General features: G+C 40.2%; 1 protein-coding gene across 1 annotated transcript; it reads right to left on the bottom strand.

Annotated features, from left to right (window-relative positions):
* Positions 1-3,167: 3,167 nt before the first annotated feature.
* LOC149075968 (uncharacterized) lies at positions 3,168-3,989 on the bottom strand. Its single transcript, XM_089242162.1, has one exon. It carries the CDS (start codon positions 3,987-3,989, stop codon positions 3,168-3,170), a length of 822 nt encoding a protein of 273 aa, XP_089098288.1.
* Between the last annotated feature and the right edge of the window lie 23,997 nt (positions 3,990-27,986).

Below are 27,986 nucleotides of genomic sequence, written 5' to 3'. Positions count from 1 at the left end.
ACATCGTGACGTCACAGAGCATCGTTTATGATCGGTCACTACACACTCCCCCCCTAGTGTCAACGAAATTTGTGGTCGAATATCTGTCGGGAAAGTGGACGTGACGACCGGAGCGAGTCACAGTTGCTGGTACTGCTTATGCTGGCAACGCTGTACTGGATGGCTGAATGGGCACTTCTGAAGGTACCTTAAAGCTATCTCCAAGGAAAGCTGGAATCAAACGATCAATGGAGATCCTCTTGCTTGCCCCATTGATGGCAATGTCCAAAAATTTTTCTCTGCGATCTTTGACAGGAAACGGGCCTTGATATGTTGGTTGTAAGGCAGGATGTGGTGCGTCGTTGCGTACGAAGACATGCGACGCGGATTGCAGATCACTAGGAATATACGTCGGCGTGTATCCGTGAGTTGTTGTAGGCACCGGCTTCATTGAACGCATTAACTTTTGGATTTGATGGACGAAATCGGATTGTATAATGTCTGGTGTTTTCGAAAAATACTCGCCGGGCAACTGCAATGGTGTTCCGTACAGGATTTCTGCGGAAGAGCATCCCAGGTCTTCTTTCACTGCTGCTCTTAGACCCAGTAGGGCGAATGGAAGAGCATCAACCCAAGCAGGATTCGATTGAATACGGCATCTCAGGGCAGTTTTCAGCGATCGGTGTTGTCTCTCGATCAGCCCATTTGCTTGTGGATGATAAGCAGTCGTTTTATGATGTTGGAATCCTAGATATCTGCTCAAGCTTTGGAAAAGCTGGCTCTCGAACTGCCTGCCCTGGTCGGTGGTGATCCTGTGCGGTATGCCGAATCTTGAAAACCAAGTGGCAATTAATGTTTTGGCGACTGTTTCGGCAGTTTGGTCTGGCATTGGAGAGGCTTCGATCCACCTGGAGAATCTGTCTATCATCGTTAGGAGGTACCGAGAACCTTGGCATAATGGTAATGGACCAACTATGTCAAGATTGATATGCTGAAATCGGTTGTTAGGTACCTTGAATTCAGTCAGCGCGGATCGAGTGTGTCGGTGAACTTTAGAGCGTTGGCATGGAATACATGCTCTAGTCCACTCACGACAGTCAGATCTAATTGAAGGCCAAACAAATCTGTCGCTCAGCAGTTTTGATGTTGCTCGGATGCCAGGATGTGATAAGCAATGCAATGATTCAAACGCTCGTCGTCGTTGAGAAATTGGTACAAAAGGCCTTATTTTGCCGTTTGACACATCACACCAAATTTCGGCTGTTGCGTCAGGAAGGCTGAGTTTTTTCAGTTGTAAAGATGATACACTAGAATTTAAGATGGTTTTGAGATCGTTGTCATTCTCTTGGTCAGCTGCGAGTTGCACATAATCTAAAGGTGTGGGTACAGAAATGGTCGATATTCTAGAAAGAGTATCAGCTGGAATATTTTCGACACCTTTTATATGAAGAATTTCTGTTGTGAATTGGCTGATAAAGTTCAACTGTCGTAGCTGGCGAGGTGAACACTTTTCTGGTTTCTGCCTGAACGCATACACCAACGACTTATGGTCACTACAAATGCAGAACTGTCTTGCTTCTAGCATATACCTGAAGTGCTTGACAGCAGAATAAGCTGCAAGTAATTCTCGATCGTATGCAGAATAACTTCTTTGTGCGCTTGAAAGCTTCTTTGAGAAGAATGCAAGTGGTTGTAGCTGCTTATCGTCAGATACTTGATGCAAGGCGGCACCTCAAGGCGGCTAGCAAAATCACTGGCGTCCACATGTAAAACTAATGGTGATGATGCTAAAGGATGATGCAAAAGAGTGGCATTAGCGAGCTGCGTTTTGCATTTTTCGAATGCTTGTCTGGTCTCAAGAGTCCAAGGAATTGATGTCTTGTCATTCTTCTTGGTGCTGGACAAGAAGGAATGAAGTGGTGCTTGCACAGCTGCTGTAGATGGTAGAAATCGCCTGTAAAAGTTCAAAGTTCCTAGAAATCTTCGAAGCTGCTTGATGTTTTCTGGGAGAGGAAATTCTTGGATTGCACGAACTCTGTCCGGGAGAGGCTTTGAGCCGTGTTCATTGACCAAATAACCCAGGAAGGAAATTTCCGGTACATTGAACACGCATTTAGATGTGTTGATTGTCAGTCCGTACTTATCGAGTCTTTCAAACACTTCTCTAAGGTGCTTGTGATGTTGCTCTGCGTCATGGCTGGCAATGAGCACGTCATCAAGATACGAGAAACAGAAGTCGAGATTACGTAGCACCTCGTGGATGAAGCGTTGGAACGTTTGTGCAGCGTTTGAGAGTCCGAACGGCATGACTACGAATTCAAACAAACCAAAGGGAGTTATGATTGCTGTCTTGGGAATGTCGTCGGGATTTACAGGAATATGATGAAATGCTTTGACCAGATCTATTTTAGAGAAAACTTTACACCCATGCAGATTCTGCGCAAAGTCCTGTATATGTGGCACTGGGTAGTTATCCGGCACAGTAATTCGATTCAGACTTCGATAATCACCAGTTGGTCTCCACTCATTCGGTCCTTTTGAAACCATGTGCAACGGGGAAGCCCAGTTTGATTTCGATGGACGACATATACCTTGATCCAACATCATCTGGAATTCGGTCTTGGCAATCTTGAGTTGAGCTGGGTGCAATCTGCGTGGCTTTGCGAAAACAGGAGGACCTTTCGTTTCTATGTAGTGCAAGGTATTATGGGAAGCTTTCCTCGAAAACGGACGAGGTCTCGTTAATTCGGGAAATTCCTTCAAAATTTCAGTTATAGCACTGTTTCCGGAGATTGTTTTAATCGTTGTCGAAGGTCCATTGTAAGTAAAACCTTTACACGTGAGAGAAGTGAGTGGATCTATAAGTCGCTTGTTTTTGATATCGATGATGAGTCCGTAGTGAGCAAGGAAATCCGATCCGATAATTGGTCTCTCAACGTCAGCGAGGGTGAAATGCCATTTGTAATTCCGCCGTAAGTTCAAGTCCAATTCCAGGAGTTTCAAACCGTAAGTAGATATACGGGAACTATTTGCAGCGAAAAGCTCAAAAGTTGTCGGTTTGCCGTTGCCTTTGTAAGGTAAAATTGATATATCAGCTCCAGAGTCAATTAAAAACTTCATGCCGCTTTTCCTTTCCATAATGAACAAACGGCTATGGTGAAGACTGCTATCGCCGCCACCGCATGCCGTTACTGCGGGGGGCTTGGACCGTTTCCCTGAATATGCTGAGCGTTGTAAGCGCAGGGGGACTTGCATCTGGAAGCTTTATCTCCGAACCTGCTATGATAATAACACACGCTAGAGTTTTCATCGGAGTCTCGATATCGCGAGCGATTCCTAGAATCAGAATAACGTCGGTCTCGACTGGAGTTTCGATAGCGGTTCAAGCTATTCCTTGGATATTTGCCCAACTGCTCAACTCTTTTAGTCAGCTCCGAGATTTGCAGTTTAAGGTCTCTTATTTCCGAGCAAGACGAGGCTTCTGCTACATGACCGTAATTGGGTTCGGTGAGCTCAGCTACTCGATCAGCTAACTCGGCTAGCTTGTCCAGTTCTTCACTGCTAGCTGCTAACACCGTTTGCATACTCTTTGGTAGCCGTTGAAGCCACAAATTTTTGAGGAAAGTCTCATCGCTAATTCGCCCTGTCGAAAGCTCGCGCATTTTACGTAGCAATGTACTAGGCTTCTGATCACCTAGGGATACGTCTTCTAACAATATCTTGACCTCTTTCGCGGCTGAATGTTTATACACAGCGAAAAGTCTCTCCTTGAGTTTCGAGAACGGATCCGATGCGGGAGGATCGAAAACAATGTCACTTACCGTTGACAAGATCTCCACATCTAGGCAGTTGACTAGGTAGTTATACTTGGTTCCTTCGGCTGTAACATGGTTGATCTTGAAGGCAGTGTCGAGCTGGACGAAAAAAAGTTTGATATTGTCCTTCGAGAATGTCGGCAGTTTCGCGTGGACAGCTTGAACTCGAAGATCGCTCTCTTGCTGTTCAGCCATGGCGATAAGTTCTTGGCAGGTTCGGTATCACGTCCGGGTCACCAGTAAAGGCGACGGCAATGAGAAGATGTAAATTTCATTTTTTAAAGACATGAACATTTTATTTACACACACACGGACAAGTTATACGCGACATCCATTCTGTACGACGAAATACAATCAACTCATTAAAACGTTCGAAAACTCTCTGGCGATCCGTTGCTAGGTTACCATCTATCACAAGGCGAAAAACGCTACAACGAGATAAAGTGACATCGTGACGTCACAGAGCATCGTTTATGATCGGTCACTACATCACATTTCAAAGATGTGGGGGCGGCAAAATAATGTTTTTTCCGGGTGCCAAAAATCTTAGTTACAGTTCTGATCTGCTATTCCATTGATAGCTTACGATGAAAAAAAAAGATTTATAACATGTTTCACGCTGATTTGCTCATTGATATTCCCTTTATTTTGCCCTTACGGGCTTTTTACAATAAAAATGTTCAGCTTTCTGCTTTTTAACGCTTGTTTAAATTTATAATCTTCACTAAAATCGGAGAAGATAATTTGCATAATTTAAAAACTATATTATGATTTATATGAGACTATCCAGTATATGTACATATATATATATTAGTTATCAGCCACCTCGTTGGGCATTTTTCCTGTTGTGGCGTTGTATTTATATTTGTATATATATATATATTACATACATATATTGTATGGTATATTCGTTTACCTTTTTTTTCGTTGAATATACATTATAATTCTCTGCAGACTTGCTGTAGCACTTCATTTTTTGCCAAGGGTTGCTCATAAGCCACAACTGACTATTTCGCTGATAAATGGCAACATTTTTGGTGAAAACTGGCGGTGTCCCGTTTTTGTGATCCCAGTTTCCCGCATTTGTCTTGATGAAATGGGGTCACCCGAATGTAATGAAATTTTAACTTCAGGGCATTTGATAGCACCTTTTTTTTATATTCAATAACGACAAAATTTGGTGAAATCTTCAATGTCGTTATAACCGAGTTTGGTGTACATGTATTTCTTTCATTCAATTGAAATTTGTTTTACCTAGTTTGGATAATAGTAAACATTTTTGATCAATATATGAATTTAAATAAATCAGTCATTTAAAATGAAATGTATTAGCTCAAAAATTATGGTTCCACAAATGATTAACCGGAGTTCATTTCAGTACCTCAATTATTGATTTTTTTTTTTTTAATTTTTGGGACAACTAAGACTTGGATAATTATTGTTTCATTTCGCAATAACACATTAAAAAAAGAGAAAAACCTCAAATGTTCTGAACCTCGTTTACCTTTTTTTTTTCTGTCCGTAACCTCACGTTTTCAATTGTTTTGCCCTAAAAAAATTACCCCTTTTTTTTTTATTTTCAAGGAAAACACTTTGAATCAATCACCTTCATTGATTTTTTTTTCCCCTTCCCTCCCATTAAACACTTAACACTCAGTATGATGATTGCCGCATGTTTTTTCACGCGATCGGGTTCTGTGGGTTCAACTCTCAATTCCCCTTCAAACACAACGTTGTCCAGTACAAAAGATATTTAAGTTTGTAATTCGGTCGGTTGAACACTTTCTCCTCCAACACGCGAGCCAATTTGTGACGGAAGATTTCTCATAAGATATAATAGTATTATGAGAGAGAGAGAGAGAAAGATATTCTCTTCTCTCCCACCTTCCATAAAGGTCTTGTATTGAAAGAGGGAGAGAGAGAAAGTAATAACCCATTTTACTCGATTTGAAATTTAGGTAACCCATTTTCTTCTTGAAAAACGAAAGTAAGACCTTAATAGAGGAATTACTGGTTATGAGAATTTTCGGCCCGAAACAATATATGTGTTTTCTTACGAAATACATCGAATGACTTTTTTTTTTCTTTTACCATTGCCTAAAGAACTTGAATTCCACTTCAGCTTATAGTGTTCGGTCCTTAAAAAAAATTAAAAGAATAATATTATTTTTTCGAAAGACTCTATCGCAATGAAACGCTCGAACGGATTCCATTATCCACGTGAGATTTCAGATATTAAAAAGAAAATTTTCTAAGTGTTTCAACATTTCCGACTATAGGTAATCAATCAATCACTCACTCACTCAATCAGTTTAAATCTTAATCCATTGGAGTTTTATTGTTCCTTATTACCACAGACAGGATGATTCAATATGAACTCCGTTAATCTACCAATATCCCGTGACTTTGTGAATGACTACTTTTTAATCAGGTCTGGAAATGGTTAAGTAATGTGTATATATCCTCTAAGAAATACCTTGTGAAGCTTTCGATTAATGGTGAAATATTTTGTTTAGGGAAGTTATGTTTTTTATGTAATGTTAAAATCGATAGTGTCTTGAAATTTCTTTTACTGTGGTATTGGAAAGGGAAAGCTAGTCTTTATACGCCAGCGTTTCTCAACCTATGGTCTGCGACGACGGCATAGGTCAGGAGCACTTCATGAAAACATTTAAAAGTTCATCAAACAAAAAAACTAATTTGATATTTTGGAATTTGTTATTCTGAACTTCGTGCAAAAAAATGCTTTTCTAGTTTGTTTTCTTTTCCTCCTAAATAAATACTTGACTGAATACTTTTTACTAAAAGACGGCAGCACATTAGTTTTGAATTTGTATGATTAACTTAAAAAGCAAATTTTTTTGGGAAATTTTTCTCATAGAGATTACTATCGGTGACCTACGATGATTGCGCAAGAAAATCTACTACTTCCATAATTCACACAGTAGGTTTTTGAAATCAATCATCTTACCTGTCAGTTTTCAAAAAGGTTTTGTGTTTGTGAGTTCGAAATACAGACTGTCAAATCAGGTATAAATTTTCCTCTACATTAACCACAATTTCGTAAATCTAAACTAATATAGAAAATATAATTGTTTTTTTCATTTTGTCGCGGGCCGCACAAAATCACCTGGCGAGCGTGGCCCACGAGCCAGCTGTTGGCCATTCCTGGCGTCGGTGGTTTGCACGCAGGCTTGATGAAATTATTCATCCGTTGTAATTTATATTAGTAATATTCATGAAGAGTTCAAATAAAATTATATCTTCATTCTTTAGGTTCACCATACATCGGGGAGGAGAATGCAGGAAAGTGCGATCTTAAATAGGAACATCACTAAATTTTACCAAAAATTGAAATTTTTTGCTTTAAATGCAATTTGCTAATTTATTGGCGATAGACCAGAACACAACTCCGGCCTATCACCATGGGCAATTTACTACCGAATGATATTTGCTGGAAGTGTGCACGTGCGCCATCAGTCTGAGTGAGTATTTGTGGTTATGCGTGAAATTTTAGTGCTGCCATCTATTTTTCTAACGTAGTCCCTATCTTTAAAAAGGGTAGTAGGAGACACCGTCTCAAACTATAACCCCCGATGATAGAGAGGGTGAACAAGCGCCCTCTCTAAAATACTGGAAATTATCATCAAAAGAGAACTCGTGAAGTGGATAATAATGCTTTGGCGGAAAATCAGCTTAGATTCAGGAAGGGCAAGTCATATGTGACCAACCTTTTTTGTTTCTATGATCATGTGACTAAGGCATTGGGCAACGGCGAAAACGTCAACGTTGTCTACCTTGATTTCCAAAAGGCTTTCGATTGGGTCCAACATAGTAAACTCTTGAAGCGTTTACATGAGACTGGAATTGGGGGCAACTTGTTGAATTGGACAGTATTTTGGTCACAGAATAGGTCACAGTGGGTTATTATCAACGGGCATTTCTCTGACTGGACAGGTGTCACAAGCGGAGTCCCTCAGGGAAATGTACTTGGACCTATACTATTTTCAATTTTTATCGATGATCACGATCAAAAATTGATGGGATTGTTAGCGAAGTCGCAGATGACGTTAAATTAATGGGTGTAGCCGGTAATCAAAGTGATAGGGAGTTGTTGCAGGGCAACTTAAATAGGATTGCAACATGGGTAAATAAATGGAGCATGACGTTCAGCTTTGACAAATGCATTTTCGCTTAGTTTGGTTTGAATAACAAACGTTCCACTTACGAGCTAAATGTTAAAACTATACCAGATTCAACTAGGCTCGCCGATTTGGGAATTATTCTAAGTGGCGAGTGGCTTAGGTTTTCTGAACATTGTTCAGTGGTGGACAAAAAACAAGCAGAATATTCCGTTTGACTCCTAAAAAGGTCTCATTGCGTTCTCCTAGAGTCATCCTTCCGCTTTTCCGAGACTTAGTTTTCCCGGCCTAAAATACGCCGTACGGTTTAGGAGACCCTATCTCCAGAAAGATAAAGATGTGGTTGAAGTGGTGCAAAGAACAGACACGAGAACATTGGCTGGTATGCTATGAAGAAAGACTTGCTTGGTTGAACATGTTTTCTTCGGAACAACGTAGCCGTCGTGGAGATATGACTGAAGTATTTAAGATTTTCAAGGGCATCGATATGATGGATCATGAAATGTTGTTACGCCGTCATTCAAATATCTCCATACTCGAAGACACCAGTTTCGATTTGTAACGAATAATTCCAGGTTCTTGCGTCACGGGGAGTTTTTCCCCCAACAGGATTTTAAATGCACGGAATAGCTTACCTGCTGATGTCGTGAATTCCTTCCACGATAGACAACTTCAAAAGTAAATACGATAAGCTGGGTGGGAGTAATAAATAAGCTATCCATATTCAAATAAATGACAACACTCTATGGGCAGATTATTCAGTTGTTTAGTTACTTTTTTTTCTGGCTTGTTATTATTGGGTAGCTGTATTTAGGTTATGGGAACCATATTTTTATGGGTCTTTTTTTCCAATATTATTTATTATTTTTGATGTGTTTACTTTTTCTTCTGTTTTCTTTATTTTTTCCAGCCACTTTGTTAAACCATTTGCCTGTGTTGGTTTCTGATTTCTGTATTTGTATTTTTCAAACTATGAGTGAAGTGTACTGGTTGAATATTTGTACCGTTTTAGGTCTGTTGCATTTTGTGGTGAGACTTTTCAACGTGAAGATTTGCACGCATGCTCCACATAACATTGGGAACCACAGAAAACCAATTTAAACCGACCACCACTCGGTGGGGTTTGAAACCAGGTCTTCAGGATGCCAGTCCGTCACAATGGCCACACACATGGCGTAAGTATCACTGAAACTGACCGTAATTATGCAACTACACCAGAGGCACCGACATGAAGAAAGCATAGGGGAGAGGGCTGAAAGTTGCTGGTCGTCCCGTATGTACGGGACGTAGAAGAGTAAGGGTGCATTTGCATTGTTTTTTCTTAAATTATTGCTGGGGGGGGGGGTGCTCAACCCTCTTACAAAATTTATTTTTAATAGCGGTAATTTCAGATCTGAAAGTACCTGAGAGAAATCCCCCCTCCCCCACCGGTTGGGCTCATACGGCTTCGGCCCAGAATCCAGAGATGCTTTAATTATTATTATTTTTTATAATTTTCTACAAAACAATCAATACGGAGTTCTGTAAAAAGACCTTTGGACCGGGCCTCAGGATATAGAAGAGGCCTTGGAAAGTTGTAAGTGGGTCCGTGAGATTGGATAAACACGATTACACTAACCTTTTTTTTTTGTTATATGCTGGATATCATTATGTACTGGTGGTGTCCCCTTTATCTTATTGGCAGAGGGGTCCCCAGCCTCTATCTTATTTGCACAAAGTGTCTGTGAAAGACAAAGGATCAAGAACCCTTTCTCTAGGTAAAATTCTGTGAGCCATGGTGAAATAAGGAAATCTTGAACGTGGTGAATAAACAAAATTTGCGCTCCCTGGTGGTGAATTTTACAGTTAAATTTCCATACGCATTTCTGGTTCAACCACTGAAGATGACACTAACTTACTCAGCCTTAATCAAGAATAAAATTCCAGTAATTCCATCCATCAGTGAAAATATAGCGATGGTTAATTCTTAACCATTCTTAACCACCAAGGGGTGTCAAACTCGCGGCCCGTAACGTCCCACCCAAAAAATAGGGTTTTTTTTTAAATTTTGGTGTTAAAAAGTGTGAAGGATTTATCACTCAAACAACGGCAATGGGAGCCTCTGCATGTATGAAATCAAATCAGCTACATAATCACGAAACATTCTAAGCTTTCACTGAACTTCCCTTGGTCGAAGAATGCATGATAAATGCTGCAAAAATGTCTGTCTTTTTTAAATATGTGCAAGAATTTCATGATATTTTTGTATCGAGACATATTGGGGTCGAAAGAATAACAGCAATAGCTGATAATTTGCGTGACCAGTTGGGAGTAATATCTTCAAATGCAGATTGATTTTCAAGAGTGCTCGGCGAAATTTCGTTTGTTCGTGGACGTGGCTCAAATGACTTTCTCTCTCTCTCTCTTCGGGCTAATATGAACATCACTGAAGAACTTTTAGAAATACTTTCTATTCACGAAACCACAAAAGGGGGGGGGGGATATTTCCGACGTCTCGTGTCAAACTGTATCAAAGTTTGCACTTAGCAAAAATATCAGCCTCCTACGAAACAACTCTTAATAATGAGAAAGATTGGCTAGCCATGACTGACACAAAACGTAAATTTTGCTTCCAGACATTTCAAGCGAAATTGAAGTTGCATTCGGACATGTTTATACCGCAATCTTTCCATTGCGTCATTTATCAGCTGGTCCTTTTATGGAAAGAGTTGGAAATGCATTCTGAAGCCTGTGACGATCACTTTGAACTTCATCCGGGTCCAGAGACCCCAAGCAGTTCGTATTACCGCAATTTCTTCAAGACTTGGAGAGCAATTTCGAGGGACTACCTTATTGCACAAAAATTTGTTGATTGTCTTGTCATAGAGTTAAATTTTTTTTTTTCACTTTTAAACAATTTAAAACTGTTCTTAGAAATAAAAGATCGAGATTTTTCATTTCTTAATGCTTAGATACGAGTGCCATATTTAGCATTCTTAATTGATATTTAAGGACATTTGAATGAGCTGTATACAACTTGAAGGGAAGGATAGTTCCTTCACACAACACTGTGGGGGAACTATTTTTGGTGTGGTATTTTTGGAGGTAACGAAATACCTCCTAACAGTATTGTGTTAGCTTCACGGGAACTTCATTAACACTTTCGGAGGGCACATAGTGCAAAATAAATATGTCGTTTAATCACCCTCGAAAGAACAAAAACTGGTGAGAAATTTGAAAAATATATTGGAGATAATTTTGAGGGAAATCAAAAAATTATCGTTGTAGCAGTTTTACGATCTCCTCAAAAAATATCGTTTTAGTGGGATTTATTGTAGTAAAGGATATCGTTATAGTATAGAACCGAGCACGCCCAGGCTCTGTCGCTTTTGCGATATAAGCTCATTGATCGTGAGATCGTGGGCGTGCCGGAAAAAACTCAAACCGGCAAGCTGGCCGATAAAGCATACCCGGTTTGGACCAACATCCCGCCAACCCCACAAGCAGCACAACCACACCCCAACACCCAAACCCCCAATCCCAGGGCACATCACCGCTCGACAAAGCCAGGACAGCACCGCGGGTGCGACACCCCCCCCCCCTCAGCCCCGATACCCGCGACAAGGCCACGCCGGCGCGGTCCACAGCGCCCCAACAGACCCGCGAAGGGAGACCTCCCGATGACCCCCACGAACCTCCACCGCGGACACGAGAGAGAACCCGTCACAGGACGGGGACACCACCCTATCAAGAAAAACAAGGAACGCCTCACGACAAGGGCCCCAACCGACGCGCCACCCCAGGATATCGTTATATCAAGAGGAGTTTAATATTAGAATATAGGCAATTTCCAAACAAGATTCGTAAAAAAAATCGTTGTAGAGGGATTTATCGTTATATCAAATATGACTGTATACACTATTTTTGTTGGGTCCTCTGCTGCCAAGCCGGTTGCTTCTCGAATGAATCACATTTCATTCTATATAGAATGGATGTCTGCTGTCCATTGCTCCCACATCCTGCAGCAGGGCCCCCGCCCTGGGCTGGAATCTTTAGTGGGTCCCTGGCAAGTCTTTTAATGCCCCCCCCCCTTCTATAGCGAACTTATAGTGTGAAAACGAAATCGTCTCAAGCCCCCCCCCCCCCCCACCTTTGTGGAAGCCCATGCTTCTGTAGTATCTAGCAACAAACACTGTGCGCAACTATTGTGGCAAAAAGAAGTGAGGGCAGCATTGATTATATTTGAAATTTTGGAAAATTACGTACGCTTGTAGGTGCAGACATTGTTTGTTTCTTTCTGCCGTCGTTCATCACGGCAACGTGACTTGTCACCAGAGAAGTATTTACACATGGGCGCTTAACCACTTATATCAAGTTCGGAGAGGCGGAAAGTTTGGTTAAGGAGTATTTAAGAAAATTAATACAGTAGAATGGGAGAAGTGCGGAAAACTGTGTATGTCCCACAGGCTAGGAAATAATAAATCCGCCTCTGCCTAGAGAGCGAGAAACTAAATTATTGCATGACCAGATGAGTGACAGAGAATTTGCAAGCATGTGAGTGACGAAAAGAATGACGTAGAGTGCATGGAACCATGAGCGACGAAATGAGCAAAGAAACAGGTCGGTGAAGGACCAAAAGAGCAAACGACCATGAGAGTGAGCGACCTACAGATCGAAGGACTATATCAGTGAACGACCAAAAAGTGACATCTTTTGCATGTTAGATTTATTAGTATTATTTTCTTTTCTCAGTAAATGCATAATGTAACATTTTGGTGAATCATACATAAGTGATTCAATTTTTGTATCTATTATAATACTCACATTTACCGCACAATATTTCTTTTCTGTGATTTTTCTGATCAACTCTATTTCATAGAATAACATTTTGATGAAGTGTACTTAGCTAATCTTTGTGTATTGTAGTATTCTGATAAATGTAAAGTCTCGCCACAGAGAGTAACAGGCCTACGACGGTGTAATTATTCATTCATTACACTTCACTCACTATGAGTTGAGAAAAAACTCATAGTATAAAGAAATCGATTGCAGATGGCAGCACTACACATAACAAGTATTACACAGAAACAAACTTCACAGAAGGTTCACTATACGTACACACATTCCAACATGTACCAATTCGTTAGAGATTCCGGAGAGATCTTCATAGCCAGCAAGGGCAGTCTGTAAGTCTCCAGGCAGTCCCCTCGGGCTGGGCAGTGACGAGAAAAATGAAATTCTGTTCTGTGTCTTTCTACCGAGAATATCGATAAAATGCAATCGTATCTGAATTGGCCCCTTATTTCGGGCTATTTTCCCAATTTGTGTGAACGTCCCGTTTCTCTTTCCCCATTTCCAACATGGCTTACTTGAATTTTTTAAATTAAAATTGTTTTCATGACTTAGAAATTATGTTTCCATTACAAACTAATTATATGGTCATATAGTTACGTAAATTCAGAACGTAATCCAGACGAACTAGAAGAAATGGTGCTGGTGAAGGCAAGTATTCAAGTGGGCTTGTGTGTGTGGGAAAATGAATCTACATAAGACTAGTTATTTCAACTCCTTTGCGTTAAGAGGACAATCTTGCTGAATATCTGTTCCCTTAAGTTTACTCAAAGTCTCAAAATAAATAAATAAATAAATAAAAGAGTGGCAAAACGCTTTTGTCTTGTATTTTTTATTATTCAAAATTTAAAAAAAATTATGTTTAGGCTGCTGCCTCTTACAACCTACCATCCGGTCGCACCGCACACCTTGCACCTTTGATTAGGCCGCCCCCCACCAGGGCGGCCTTCAATTTCTCAGATTACAACAAAAAGCCGTTAACAGTAATTACCAAAAATATAACTGTGGTACTTGTTGTTACAAAAAAAAACCTTGAATGGTACCAGGTTTTCATATTTAAACTACGATCCAAATATAGTGAAATCTTGCATACCAAAGAACCACACCATGCTTCACATACACATTTGCCTCACTATAAACTTTTCCAATCCAACTTGGGAAATTATCTCCTCGCAAATTCTCATATGCATCTCAAAAAATTCCTTTTGCAACAACTCCGTCTTCAGTCTGATAATTAATGTAATAAAGAGAAGCACAGTGAAACCTCGCTACAACGATAAATCTCGCTACAACGACATTTCTTCGTCTTATTGGGAAATGTCTGTATGCTACGGTTTTCCTCATGCCTCTTGATATACCAACGCGATAATCCTTCTACAACGATATTTTTTCTTAGTTGGTCCGCAGAGTATCGTTTTAAGAAGGTTTCACTGTATATGAAAATACTACCTGAAGAAAACTACTCTGGAAACTCTCGAGCCATGGACTCGCATAATCGTTAATGATTGTCCACATGGTCGTAACTAGGATTTTTGCCGCCCGGGGCAAATCTTATTTTGCGGCTCTTGCACCATTAAAATCATATAATTTTGTAATATGGTATTCTTTGTTCCTACCTAAAACTGCCGCAGCCTAAATTTTTCCACCCGGGGCAGTCCCCCCTCTAGTTACGGCCCTGATTGTCCAACATACATTTCATACATTTTTCACCGTCAGAAATAAACAATTCAGGGGAATCTCATTTTTTTTTTCATTTTTTCGTTTTTGTATTGAATTTTGTGCAATTTTTGCCACCGTGCAAAAGGCTGAACGGCCAATGTAAAAAATAAATGAATTTCAATGAATGCCAAAATTCAAAGGTCTGAATAGTCAGCGCCATCTATCCACAGTGAAGAAAATATGTGTAATTACTGAATGATACGCTTGCGTTTGGAAAATGTCTCTATTCACCTCTTAAAACTAGAAATAAAAAAATAATAATAATAATGATAATAAGCATGAAAATTCCATAACACATTCGGTCTTTTCTGTTACAGATAAATCGTATTGTGCGTATCTGTAATTACGCCACTTGATTCATTTTTACCAAATTAGGTTCGATATAGTATGCAGAGGTAAAAAAAAATGCCTTAGATATGTCATAACCTCTTAAAGTTTGCTCCGTGGATTTAGAGTCACCCTGTATATAGCTTCGCTTCCGATCACAGTTGGAGCGAATATAGTTTGATTTTTTTAGGCGTACAAAATCCGTCCAGTTTATGCCCTATCGACCTAAATCTGTACGAAACCGAACGGGGAGACGCATTAATTTGAGTACAGAGGGCCTTTCCTGCTGTGATGATGAAGCACAGAGAGAATGAACGCATTCTTATAACAGCCGAAGCCCCCTTGAGGAGAGCAACGTGATGGAGGATGGGGGGTTTCGAATATATATATATAACGAATCAATAGAATTCGTTCATCCCAGAGACCCCTTCTTTCCCACGGATACTAGCGATTTTTATGCGTTTACCTTCTCCCATCTCTACATGGGAGTTTGGTGCCAGCCGAAAATGGTAAGGGGGAGGGGAAATCGATGTTTTATGGGCCAGCCGTTGGGGCCACGCTCTAGAGAAGAGAGAGGAACCGCAGTACAACGAAGAGAACTGTGCGAGTTTCAATCTACATACCTCGTATAGATGTTGAAGACGATGAATGGAGTGTGCAATAATTCATTCCACGGACGAATCAATGGATAAGATGGAATTGCCCTTGATTATTTGCTCTTTATATTGAGTTTTTACCCATGGAAAAATATCCATCACAAAAAAAATCTAGTAATTAGTTTAAATGTATCCAAAAATATCATACGAACTGAATGTAAATTTATTCCTCATACACACATGATCAATTGTCATGGCCCCCCCCCCTTCCCAGAAGTGTGTGTATATAATGAAAAGACAAAAAAAACTTACTCGGTTTATCACGTCAAAATCCCATGCTGTCCATAATTATCGGACAGAAAACTTGCTGCGTGTGTATTTATAATAGCAGGTGAGAAAACATGCTATGTCTATGATGACGAAATACAAGATATGTCTATGATGACGAAATACAAGCTATGTCTATGAGAACAGAAGACATGCTATATCTATGTGAACAGAAGACATGCTATATCTATGTGAACAGAAGACATGCTATGTCTATGTCTATGATGGCGGACCTTGAGGAGAGCAACGCGCTCTATTATGATGACAGATACATGCTATGTCTATGATGACAGATACATGCTATGTCTATGATGACAGATACATGCTATGTCTATGATGACAGATACATGCTATGTCTATGATGACAGATACATGCTATGTCTATGATGACAGATACATGCTATGTCTATGATGACAGATACATGCTATGTCTATGATGACAGATACATGCTATGTCTATGATGACAGATACATGCTATGTCTATGATGACAGATACATGCTATGTCTATGATGACAGATACATGCTATGTCTATGATGACAGATACATGCTATGTCTATGATGACGGAATATATGCTATGTCTGTAATCACCAGGTACAAAACATGCTACACATAGCATGTTTTCTACCTATATCTATGAAGACAGAAAATACATACATGCAAAAACCGTACGCCAGGGGTCTTCACCTAATGGCCCGTGGGCTCATTGTGGTCAGCCGAGCTGTATGTGGTATAGGTAGTAGTTTAATGACCTTCGGGGATACTAAGCATTTTGAAAGGGTCAAAAAATGCTTTGTGGACCAAAAAAAACGTCATCGAGGGCTCCAAAAACAGGTCCCCGCACATAGGTGGTTTTTTTTTCTCTAGCTGCGCTGCCCACACCAACTCCTATTTTTATATTTCCAGGGGTAAACATGCTAATCACCAAGCAGAAAGCATGTCATTTCTATGATGACCCGACAGAAATTATACTTGCCTTGACTTGAAATTCTACATACCCTATATAAAGGCTAAATTCCCATAGAGAATTTCAAGCCTTGCTATCGAAGGCAGGATGTGTCGGAAGGATAGGCAGTTTTGCCTAACTCAGTTATTCTCATGAAAACGTTAATCATGTATAGTAAATTGAAATTAAATTTTTCGTATCATGCTGCGATGGGATCCTATGTTTAGATATTTCTTTCTTGAAACCAATTCAAAAATTTCCGTGAATTATGTATTTCGTACATCTATATTGTTATCGGTTGATTTATTCTTAAATTTTTTATAAATGAATATTTTTATAAAATGCACTTGCTATGCGAATATAAGTTGAACCTTTTATATTACGTCTAGACGAAGAGCGAAGGCTATATGCGCTTCGCTCTGCATGAGCGTTATTATCTTTAGTTTATATTGTATTCTCGTGCGTTGGATGATAACTGAGCTAGGTTAGAAGTTCAACAAGTGGCTGATGTAAAGATAAGTTCAGGAAAGAAAATTTTCTTTTCAAGCTGCCTCTGTGGGGATCAAACCCACGTCTTCTCACTTGCCAGGAGTGCGCTAGACCCCAACCCTACAAAGGCAACGAACCTCTTTCCTTAGAGATCGTATTGACCTGAATGGGACTGTACATGGACAGTTACACTTAATTCAGGCTAAAGCTCACAATTTCTGACGCAGCCGCCAGATGGCGACTTATCCGAAGATTCTTTCCTGAATCGATTTTCGTATATCATTTGTTGAAACTATCGTGCACTGATGGTAAGTCTCTCGTGCGAAAAATTCGGAAAAAATTTGTCCACGTGGGGAATTTTGAAAGTTGATTAAACAGAAGAATTTTTTGAAAATTAAAAGAAAAATAAATGCAGTGCAATACTCTTCTAGAGCAAAAATACTTGACTAAGTATTTTCCCCGGTAGATCGCAGCATATTTGCGGAATATGTGAGGGGAAATTTGTCAAAAGTAAAATTTTGAAAGTTAATTTTTTAAGGTTAAATAAAACAATAGCTGAGTTATTGCCTCTATAGAAATCCGGGCCATCAGCGCAATTACTCCATTTATTAAAAAGAACTAACCAAGAAAAGCAGCACTGCACGTATACGTATCAATCAAAGCCGCAATTACGGTCAGATCAGGACATTGTGAACTCGGTATATAAATTTTTGTCAACAAAGTCTTCTGACCTCCTACATAGTCATTCAGGTTGATAACTATAACTTATAAAGAAAAGTGAGTCTGCTTCAACCTTAGCTTCACAATATGCAAAAGGAAAAAAATTAGGACAAACCGAAGTCCTAATAACTAAAAACAAAATTTTCCCACGTTAAGATATTGGTCCGTTCCGTGCTTTGTAAAAGCGATAACAATAGCAGAATGGTAACAGTATCCGCGATTTTAATAAGCGGAGTCGACTGTATGATGTTGAAGAGTTTTAAACTACAAAATTTATACAAGAAAATCAATGTAATCAGTCTTGGCCTAGAGTACTGGTTATCAAAGTGTGCGTGGGGGAGGGCGGGCGATATTGATGTCTGTTCCTTTTCTCAATGCTTTGAAGTGGTTCTTTTATGGATGCAGACTAACTACTGGACTATTCTGTGGAGCCGCTGATAAACTATGATTATAGTAAGAGAGCCGTGGCCTAGGGGTGAAAGATGTAGGAACCCTGTTTATTGTACAGCTTGTTTTAACGAGACATTCTGAGGGCCCGATTCTGCTTGGATCTTATTTTTTTCGTCATTTATCTGTAATAAAATTTCGGGCAGTAAACGTTTTTTTTTCTTATGGCCTAGTTGTGAAATATATTGAACTCAAAACGTGGCAACGGGTCCTTGCACCGACCGACAGGTGGTTGTCTTACCTGTATTTTTTCGACATGATAAAAGCGCCATTCTGGCGGCAGTGGATGAGTGAATGATATCAACAGCGTGTTCATCCGTCGACTATAATTGGCAACTTAACAGACCTGTGACAATTTTTCTTTTCAGAAATTAGCAACTTAATTTTTAACAATATTTTTGCAAAAATGTCAACAGTTTTCAAAATCTTGTTGCTTCATAAATGGTAATACTTTCGACAATTTCTTTTTGCTACAACTGACAGTTTTGACAATCTTTTTGTTAAGAATGGTAACACTTCTGACAATTTTTTTGGCAAGCATTTACGATGTCGAGTATGGATCCCGATTTTGCATATTCTTATGGTCATCATAGCTATAGCTTTATTGTTTAGCGTGTGCTGGTACTTTCTACCGGAACCCCTTTCGAGGAACGAATTGAACTACTTTGCGGACTGCATCTGGCCCGCATAGGTTATTCTTTTGGACATTCATATACTTGCATATGTTTTAGCCACTCACATACTTGCAAACATTCTCGGTCACTCTCTTTTTGGTCGCTTCCCGACCTGATTCTTCGCTCTGTTTGTCACCCATCTGATCACTCACTGACCTGGTCTCTCTCACTATAGGTCATTCGTTTGGTCACTCACTGACCTGGTCTCTCTCACTATAGGTCATTCGTTTGGTCACTCACATGCGTGCAAAGTTTCTACGACACATTTAATCGCTCACTGATCTGGTGAGTGACTACATGCCACCTGGCAGTCCAGTTGCTAGGGAGCTAACGGCGCTTGTCTGGATTAGAATCCCGGTTTGGACATGAATATATACAGTCGAATCCCGTTATAACGAACTCTAAGAGACCGGAAAAATCACTTCGTTATAACGAAATTTCGTTGTAAAGGAATTCCAGGTTTCTGCATTGTTCCTATGTAATCTTATCTGGGGGAATAAAAAAGTGCTCGTTAAAACGAGATTTTCGCTATAACGGTATTCGTTAAAACGGGATTGGACTGTATATATATATTCTATAAAACTAACAAATTCCCTGAACAGATCATGCAGATCTCTTCGCAATGCATGTGCAGCGAAAAGAGCTTCCACCTGTCTAGTCCCACGCTGTCCAAAGGCCACAAAATTAAATGCCTTTTGTATATATATATATATATATTTTAGGAACAGGTACATATTTCCCTTTTCCTGCGTATGCTTCTAAGACCACATATTAGGGATCCCAAAAAATTTATATTTGCCCAGGGCACGAACTTGTATTGGGTCTTGCAGGGCCGGAACTAGGGGGGAAGGGGGCAACTACCTCGTGTGGTAAAATTCAGTTTTATAGGTGGGAATAAAGAACACCGTTATAAAATTATCGGATTTTAAATTTGTGAGGTCAGTAAAATGCCCCGGGCGGTAAAAATCCGGCCCTGAGACCCTGGGTAAAATATATGGTAATCCTCATCACTGTATCGCTTGCTATTACGAAACATTCTGAGGGCCCGAACGCAATGCAAAATAATTATGTTACTTCTATCCCGTGATTCATCTGTAATAAAATTTCAAGTCGTAAAACTTTTTGTTTTGGGGCCAGTTGCGAAATATATTGAACTCGAAACGTGGCAACGGGCCCTTGCACCGACCCGACAGGTGGTTCTCTTACCTCTATTTTTTCGACTTTAATAAAAAGCGCCATTGGGGCGGCAGTGGTGAGTGAGTGATATCAGCAGCATGTTCATCCGCCAGTGTGTAAAATACAAAAAAAAAAAAAAAAAAAAAAAAAGATAGATATAGAAGTTCAAAGACAAGGGCGTACCCGCAACATCATCATCAGCTGACACATCGCGAGGCAGATGGTCCATGTGCCCTGACTCGGCGTCGGCCCGGCCTTGACGCAACTGGTCAGAGGCCAACGAGTTCTTTCAAGGAAAAAGAGCTGCCAGAGTAGCTGCAGCAGCTCCTATTCAAACAGAAAAGCACCTGGCCTGTGTGCTCGATTTTTTTTTTTTTTTAATTATTTGTGTTCTCTTGTTAAAAGTCCATCCTGTCGCCCTGTGCAATCTCTGGGTGTGTTTTTTTTTAAATGCCAAATAATTTAAGCTTTTACGTATTTAATGGGAGCCAAAGTTTTGATTATGACTTATTCAGAGATTTATATTTTAAAGAATAGCCAAAATATTATCCATCGAGCTATTCCTAGAGAAAATTTTATCTTTCACAATGAAAGTAGTTTCGATTTAAGATATCAATTCGTGGGTTAAGAGATTCTAGTTTCGTTTTCGAAAGAACTTGAAGAATGGAGGAAAAAGGATTTGATATTCTGTCCCAGGGCAGGGATTTACGGGAACTTGGCCCTCGACATTTCGACCATAGCACGTTTCGTCCTTGGTACATTTCGCTTGCCCTTCCCCCCCCCCATGAGTGGCCCTGTGAGTGACTACGTGTTGACAGAATGAGTGACCAAGTGAGTTGGTATCATTTACTCAACCATAGTCACTCGCACACAAAATCACACTTACTTTTACGGTGACTCCTACAGTCAATCGCACACTTACTTGATCACTCACAGAGTCACTTACTTGATCATTCATGTTGTCATTTACTCAAAACCATATATACGGTCACGAACTCTCACTTACTCATAAGGTCACTCACACACTCATTCGCACACTCACTTTGTCACTCATATGGTCAGGTCAGGCGAAATTTCCGGGGTTGAAATGTCAGAGACAAATTGGGAGGTTGGGTGCTCAATTCAGCGGGGCATGTCAACTTCGTGGACTCCCGGGCAAAAAGTTATTCTATTGACCCGTATTTAACTGAAAAAGTAACACTTTACACATTTTCATACTTACCAAACTAATAACTAGATCCCACTCATCATGTAGGTTGGCCGTTAATATGAAGTGCCCAGGCAATGCATTAAGATGGCCTTGGTGCTGGAGGGGGTGACCTGGAGGGACAGAGCCTGGGTCGTGACTGGTTTGTCGGAGGGGGTGACATCTTGATGTACTCCTCCCTCTTCACCCATGAGGCCCACCCGGGCAAGATCCGGGGCCTCAGATTCAGTTACAATTTTCGAGAGTAAGTATGCAAACTGTTAGGCAGGTATGTATCTCTAGCCAAGTAGGGAGGCCACAGAAAAAAGTACCTCCCAGGGGCCTGCAATGCTCCTAAGACGGCCATGGAGGGGTGATTGCTCCCATCGCTCTCCCCGGTGGGTCCTCGGAGAGGTTTTAGGGGTCCGTAAGCTTGGTTGGAAAAGTTGACTTTCTGTTTTTTCATTGTTAGCATATTGTTACATGCTGGATATTATTTTGTACAGGGCTGTCGCGCCTTCATATTATTGGCGGGGACTGCCTTGGCCCATCACCTCCTAGAGATAGAAGGCGTCTGCACTGTTTGCCATAAACGTCATTCAGACTACCTAGCAAGTTTGCCACATTTTGAAACACAGCATCCTATTTCGTTTCTTCTTATTTTGGCGTAGAATCTTTCCGATTGGCTCACAAATACCGCATAGTAATTGGATGTGGGGCATAGAAATCGCCAATTCTGAGACCGATCATTTCTTTTCCTCACAACGATGATACTGGTACGAGCAGGGGATTTTTTTTCCCAGAATATTCTGAGGGGAAAATGGACTACTTACTGACGTCACAAGCAGACTGCGGAGACCTATCTCTAGGAGGTGCGGCTTGGCCTACGTTTTTTATTGGTCGTGAAATACAGAGAGAGAACCCCCTGCACTAGATTAAATTCAGTGAGCCCTGGTAAAATAGCAAAATCTTGAACGTGATGAATGTATAAAATTACAAAATTTTCGTCCCCCTGGTGATGAATTTCCTCGTGAAATTTCCATCTGCATTTCTGGCTCAATCAGCCACTGAAGCCGTGATCAACTATTAAAATTCAGTGAGTAGTGCCATCTATCAACAAAAAGATAAAAAAATAATTTTGAATATTTTGGGTATAAAAACATTGTAAATTAATAGCAACAATTTTTTTTTTGAAATAAATTTAAAAACTTATACTAATTATATGTTGCTTATGGTCATATTTGTGTCGGTTAATTAATTTTTAAAAGTTTCATAAATGTATAATATCTTAATTACATTAGTAGGATTTGGAGTATTAGCACATTGTATCTAGACAAGGGGTGAAGACTACGAGCGCTTTGCTCCGGGTCGAAATTTGTTCGTTAACTTGACTAAGATAATCTGTGATCACAATTCGTCTAACTAAGTTTGATTAATTTCCCCACGTTCATCTTTTTTACCAGTAATTATGCATTAGTCCCAAATAAAGTTGGTAAATATGGAAGACATCGTGCGGAAATATCGCTCTAATTAAATAAACCACTTATCAACATATCCCGTACGTGATGGGTGTACTGCACATTCTGCTATAAAAATTAAATTAAAAATGCTTGTTATGGGGGATAAAAATGTTAAAATTATTATTATAGTCTTATTTTATGTTAGCTTTCTTCACATTTCTAAACATAATCGAATCCATCATCCTAAGAGACCAGAAATCTCCAACCTCTTTCTAGTCTCGTCACTGCTTTTACCCGTCACAAAAAGAAGAGCACCCTTACGGAAAATTTGACGTACGAATGTATGAAAGATCAGGATGATTTCAAACCTCGAATGCAATTTGTATAAAGTGTTTAATTGGAACGTTGATCAAGTGCTCGCGAGCACCGAATCGGACGGGAGCATTGAGCGGCACTCTAGGTGCTCGCGGTGCTAGGACAGCCAGTTTGAGCAGTGTCCTTTAAATTTAAATAATTCATTGACGATTTATCGTATTTACCAATATACGCGCTGATTATACATAATCACCGGTAAATGTATTAAATTCTCAAAATTTCTCAAACTTACCAAAAGGGTCGGTGATCATGTATAATCACCGGAGTTAATGCATTTACCGCTACACCTGCATTTCATTTTCGACCATGCATTTCATTGCAAAATACTTGAAGGTCTTCGGAAAAAAAGGGTGGGGGGGGGGCACAATGATCACATCTCTTCCTGTACATGAGATCAGTCAGCCATACCATTAACGCTGGGAGCATTGTTCCCAAGACCACCCCCTCAACCCTTGTCGCCCCCATCCAATTAGTTCATACCCGAAGACCCCTTTGTCGAACTCTGCGTCGGAATACTATGACCTCTTGAGCGGAGGAACCGGGCACAATTCCGCAATATCTGTAGTAGTAATATCAGACACGCCCCGGTTAATTGAAGGCTTGTTCATTGTCAATTTTTATTAATTTTTTTCCCCCAGTGAGCTCATACTCGTATTTTTGTGTATTTCTGAACATTTCTCGTATCCCAAGTGTATAAAAATGTGAAAATACATCTCCCCCCCCCCGAAATGATAAAAACATGAATAAAATCGTGGTTTATAAAGGAAGGCTCGTTTAAACAGGGCCCTCATCCACTCAAGATGTTTGGGCGAATGTTCATCGGGTGTTTTAATGGATATTCTAATGGACCATGGAAAAAAAAATCAGGAAGAAGGAGAACCACACACACACACACATGATAGATGGTTAAAGAGACCATAAAGCCACCTTGTTGGGCATTTTACCTGTTGTGGCGTTGCATTTGTATTTATAAAGAATTGTAAAAAAAAATTAAGAAGTTAAAAATAATTATTTTAAGTGAATATGGTAAGAAAATGTTGTGTCCATTTCCAAAATCCAATGCCACATCTGGGCATGAGCAGGAGGCTTCATGTCCAATGGGTTACGTGATGTGATCTGGTACTATGGTTTTCGAAAGTACATGTGTAATAAATTCATTTCAACTAAATATCGGGTCCAGAGCCGTAACTAGGCTTGTGCAACCGGGGCACTGCCCCTGCACCCCGAGCCAAATGGGAAGCCTCCACAAAAGTTTACATTTTTTTTGCATAATAATGACCCTTTCAAGAGGGGCTCCAAAGAAAAGTCTGTCCGGGGCCCCCTGAAAAAGTACACTACGGCTCTGATGGGGTCCCAGAACATTGTTTCACCCTGGAGCCCATAATGTCGGTGAAGCCTTCTATAGAATCCTCTGCAAGAAGGGAAGCACACTGAAGTCTAGCTTAGGGACCCAGAAATCAACCATAAATAATTTTTTTGTTTATAAGAAAAGTAGAAAAGTCAAAAGTAGAAGTCTCTCTCTCTCCTGGATGAGAGTAGGAGGGAGGGGCCTGGATAAGGCAGGTGCAATGAGACTAAAATATTGTTCAAAGGGGATAAAAAAGTTTGAAAAGCATTGCTCTGCGCAACTGAGGGATCCCAGTCGTGTCCCAAACTCAAAGGAGTTCCTCGAAAAATTCAAAATCCGCGAACTCTTTGAGACAACCTTGCTAATCTCGCTGTAGATATCTTATATTTTACAAACCGAGGGCAGATCTCATATATATCGATCGAAAATGACCTCTATGGAAGATATCCATCTTGACCTTATCTTCATTTAATCCAATAGTAAAACTCATTCGAATCGATGACCTTCAGTGTTTTTTTTTTATTGCATTTCAGAGACTTCTTGACCTTCACAACGGGATGTCTCATCTGTGGCCACGCATATTTGTTTCAATTAGTCTTCTTTCATTTTCATTTGTGTATGAGAGTGTGTGTGTGAATCGAATGCACTTGACATACATGTTGTACATTTCAATGTCGCGCATATTTCACTGACGCCTAACGACGACCGTCGTGGGAAAAAAAAAAAAAAGCGTATAATTTCATTTGTTTATGTATTTTATTTTATTTTCCTTCCCCTCGCACGGCAGTGTTATTTCGACGTAGTCAAGGTAAGTAAACATCCTCTTCGAGTCTATCGCACGCATTTGCGTTCAAACGCGTTGCGCGCGGTTTTTTCGCTCTCATTGAAAAACACAGTGACGATAGTTTGTGGAAAAAAAGATCTAAAAGTTCTTCGACCGGTAATGATAGAAGTACCGGAAAGCGCGGGCGAAGGAAAATAAATAAATACAAAATAATATAATAATAATAAAATGTGAGAGAGAAGTAAGTCTCTCTTATCAATTCGCGCTCTTTTTTCGTCAGACTCTGACTCTCGGATCAAGGTCAGAAGCGGGAAAATATGAAAGGAAATCATCCAAAAATATAACCACATAAACACACACAAAAGCCCTCTTTTTCTTCACATGCGACGATGACGTCCATGGGCATTTTTTTTTCCTTGATCCCATATGGCTATACAGTGGCGTATGTGGAATAGCAGTCGTCTACAGTAGTGTGTTGTGTTTTTCAACATTTTTTTGATATTTTTGCCCGTTTTTGTGATTCCCATGTTTTGTCCGTCTCCGATATGTTATATTCATCTCTTTTAACAGTGATTCACGGACAGTGGTGTGTCATGCCTGTCAAGGGGTGTCAGATTGGACATGGGTGTTCAATGCTTTTCCGCTAATGAAACATATTTTCCCTTAGAAGTTTGTGGGCCGTTCAAAAGATGAATTATTCTATCAAGCACTGAATAAATAACAAAATGGACCTTCTTGGAGGCTGTATAAAAGCTGAAGTTATTCATCGAGGGCTGTATGAAAGCTGTGAATTCCTTCACCGAGGATTCAATAGAAGCCGAATTCATACATCGGGGGACCCTATAGAAGCTGAATTAATTCATCGTAAACCGTATAAAACAGTGATTCCTGAATTGGACGACATCGTTCCTTAGACGCTAGACTGTCCTAAAGAAGTAGCAGATGCTAGAGCCACAGTTCTTGGCCTTTTTTGCTCCGCGGACCCTTTGTGCCAATAACATGAATTCTGAAGAACCCCTGCGCCAATAAAATGAAGGCCACAGACCACTTTTTACAAAATAATATTCATTACACAGCAACGCAAAAGCAATGGGGGTAATTTTTTTCTCATCAAAGCTGACGGATCCCTTGAAATTCTCCCCAAGAACCCTGATTAAGAACATGCGATAGATATATAATCTATGACCCTATGTATTGAGAGCACCAAGAAAAACCTTTTCTGAGGCATAAAAACTGGCAACTTAGATGCAGATGGTAACCTTTAGCGTCCGGAAGCTCAGACAAAATGTCGTAAATGATTATTTTCGAACTTTTAATTCAAAAACGCCTTTTTTTTTTTAATTTTTTCTTGCCATAAATGCCTATTTTAACATTGTTTTTAGTTTGTTCGAGGTTTGTATATTTTGAGCATGAGAAGTTCAAAAGACTTGATATTTTTAAAATCTCTAAAACTCTTAGTATTAATGATTATCAGAAAGTCCCCCATCCAATATAGATTTAAACGCAAATATATGGAAGTGCCTCCGAGATAGAAAACTTGGTGTTGCCCTGCATTAGCTTTGCTGTGGCCGGATGATGTTAGACATCAACGTTTTCGTTTCAGTCGAACGCAACTATTTTTTTATGTATGAGAGTAGCTAAAAAAAATTATAAGTTTGTTTCTCCTAATATATCTTGCTCACGTTTTGGACAGCGATATTGTGTGTGTAAAGCTGATTGATCCCTGTCTTAAGAGGTCATCAGTTGACGCCGTGGCTCACCCAGGCCGCGCAGGAGTTCAGAGGGGCTCCGGTCCTGGGGGCCAATATTGTATTGGGATACATTTTTTTTTGCTACACCACCTGCAAATAATCATTGCAAGTTATTTAAGAATTTAGTATTCCGTTGAATTGACCAGAAACGCCCTCAGAGTCGTGTGACAGATGCGGCCACTTGAAGTATATGCCCACATATGTGGTAATATAAATGAAAAAAAAAAAAATTCACAACAAAATAGAACATGGTGACTGTCAGGGCCGTACTTCTCTGTGACTTCTCGGGGCAAGGGGAAGACTTTCACCTTAGGGCCCCCCCCCCTTTTGAAAGTCTTATTATTAGGCAAAACAAATGTAAACTTTTGTGGGGGGGGGCCCCCTTCAGCTCGGGGCCAAGGGGCAGTGTCCCGGTTGGCCGCTATGGTGGTCGAGTGGTCATAATGACGGACTCGCATCGCAAGGATCCGAACCCCACCGTCGCCATAGTGGTGGTCGGCTGAAGTTGGTTTCCTGTGGTTCCCAACTTCGAGGCGCAAATGCGAGCCGATCTCCCCATTAAAAAGTCTCGCCACAGAGAGCAACAGGCCTACAACGATTAATTATTCAATCATTACACTTCACTCATAGTTAGAAAAACTGGTGGCAGGTGGCAGCACTACACATAACAAGCATTACACAGAAACAAACAGTCAGGTTTCACTACACGTACACACACATTCCCGCATGTACCAATTCGTTAGAGGTTCCGCAGAGGAATATGGACGAGGTACCATGTGTGGTTTAGTAGTAGTGTCCCGGTTGCCACCCCAGTCTATTTACGGCCCTGTTAACTATAAAAATGATAATAAGTTTTTCAAATAATACAACAAATAAACGAGAATTATTCCTAAA

Source organism: Pholcus phalangioides, unplaced genomic scaffold (genome assembly GCF_987345545.1).
Source record: "Pholcus phalangioides strain wild (caught in Gottingen) unplaced genomic scaffold, Ppha-v1.0 ptg000015l_1, whole genome shotgun sequence".
Lineage (NCBI taxonomy): Eukaryota > Metazoa > Arthropoda > Arachnida > Araneae > Pholcidae > Pholcus > Pholcus phalangioides.
The sequence above is the reverse complement of the archived record's forward strand: the minus strand, read 5'-3'. Positions and strand labels throughout refer to the sequence as shown.

Bases quoted from the DNA above. Each gene is read 5' to 3' on its own strand.
- LOC149075968 (XM_089242162.1), bottom strand. From the start codon at position 3,989: ATGGCTGAACAGCAAGAGAGCGATCTTCGAGTTCAAGCTGTCCACGCG.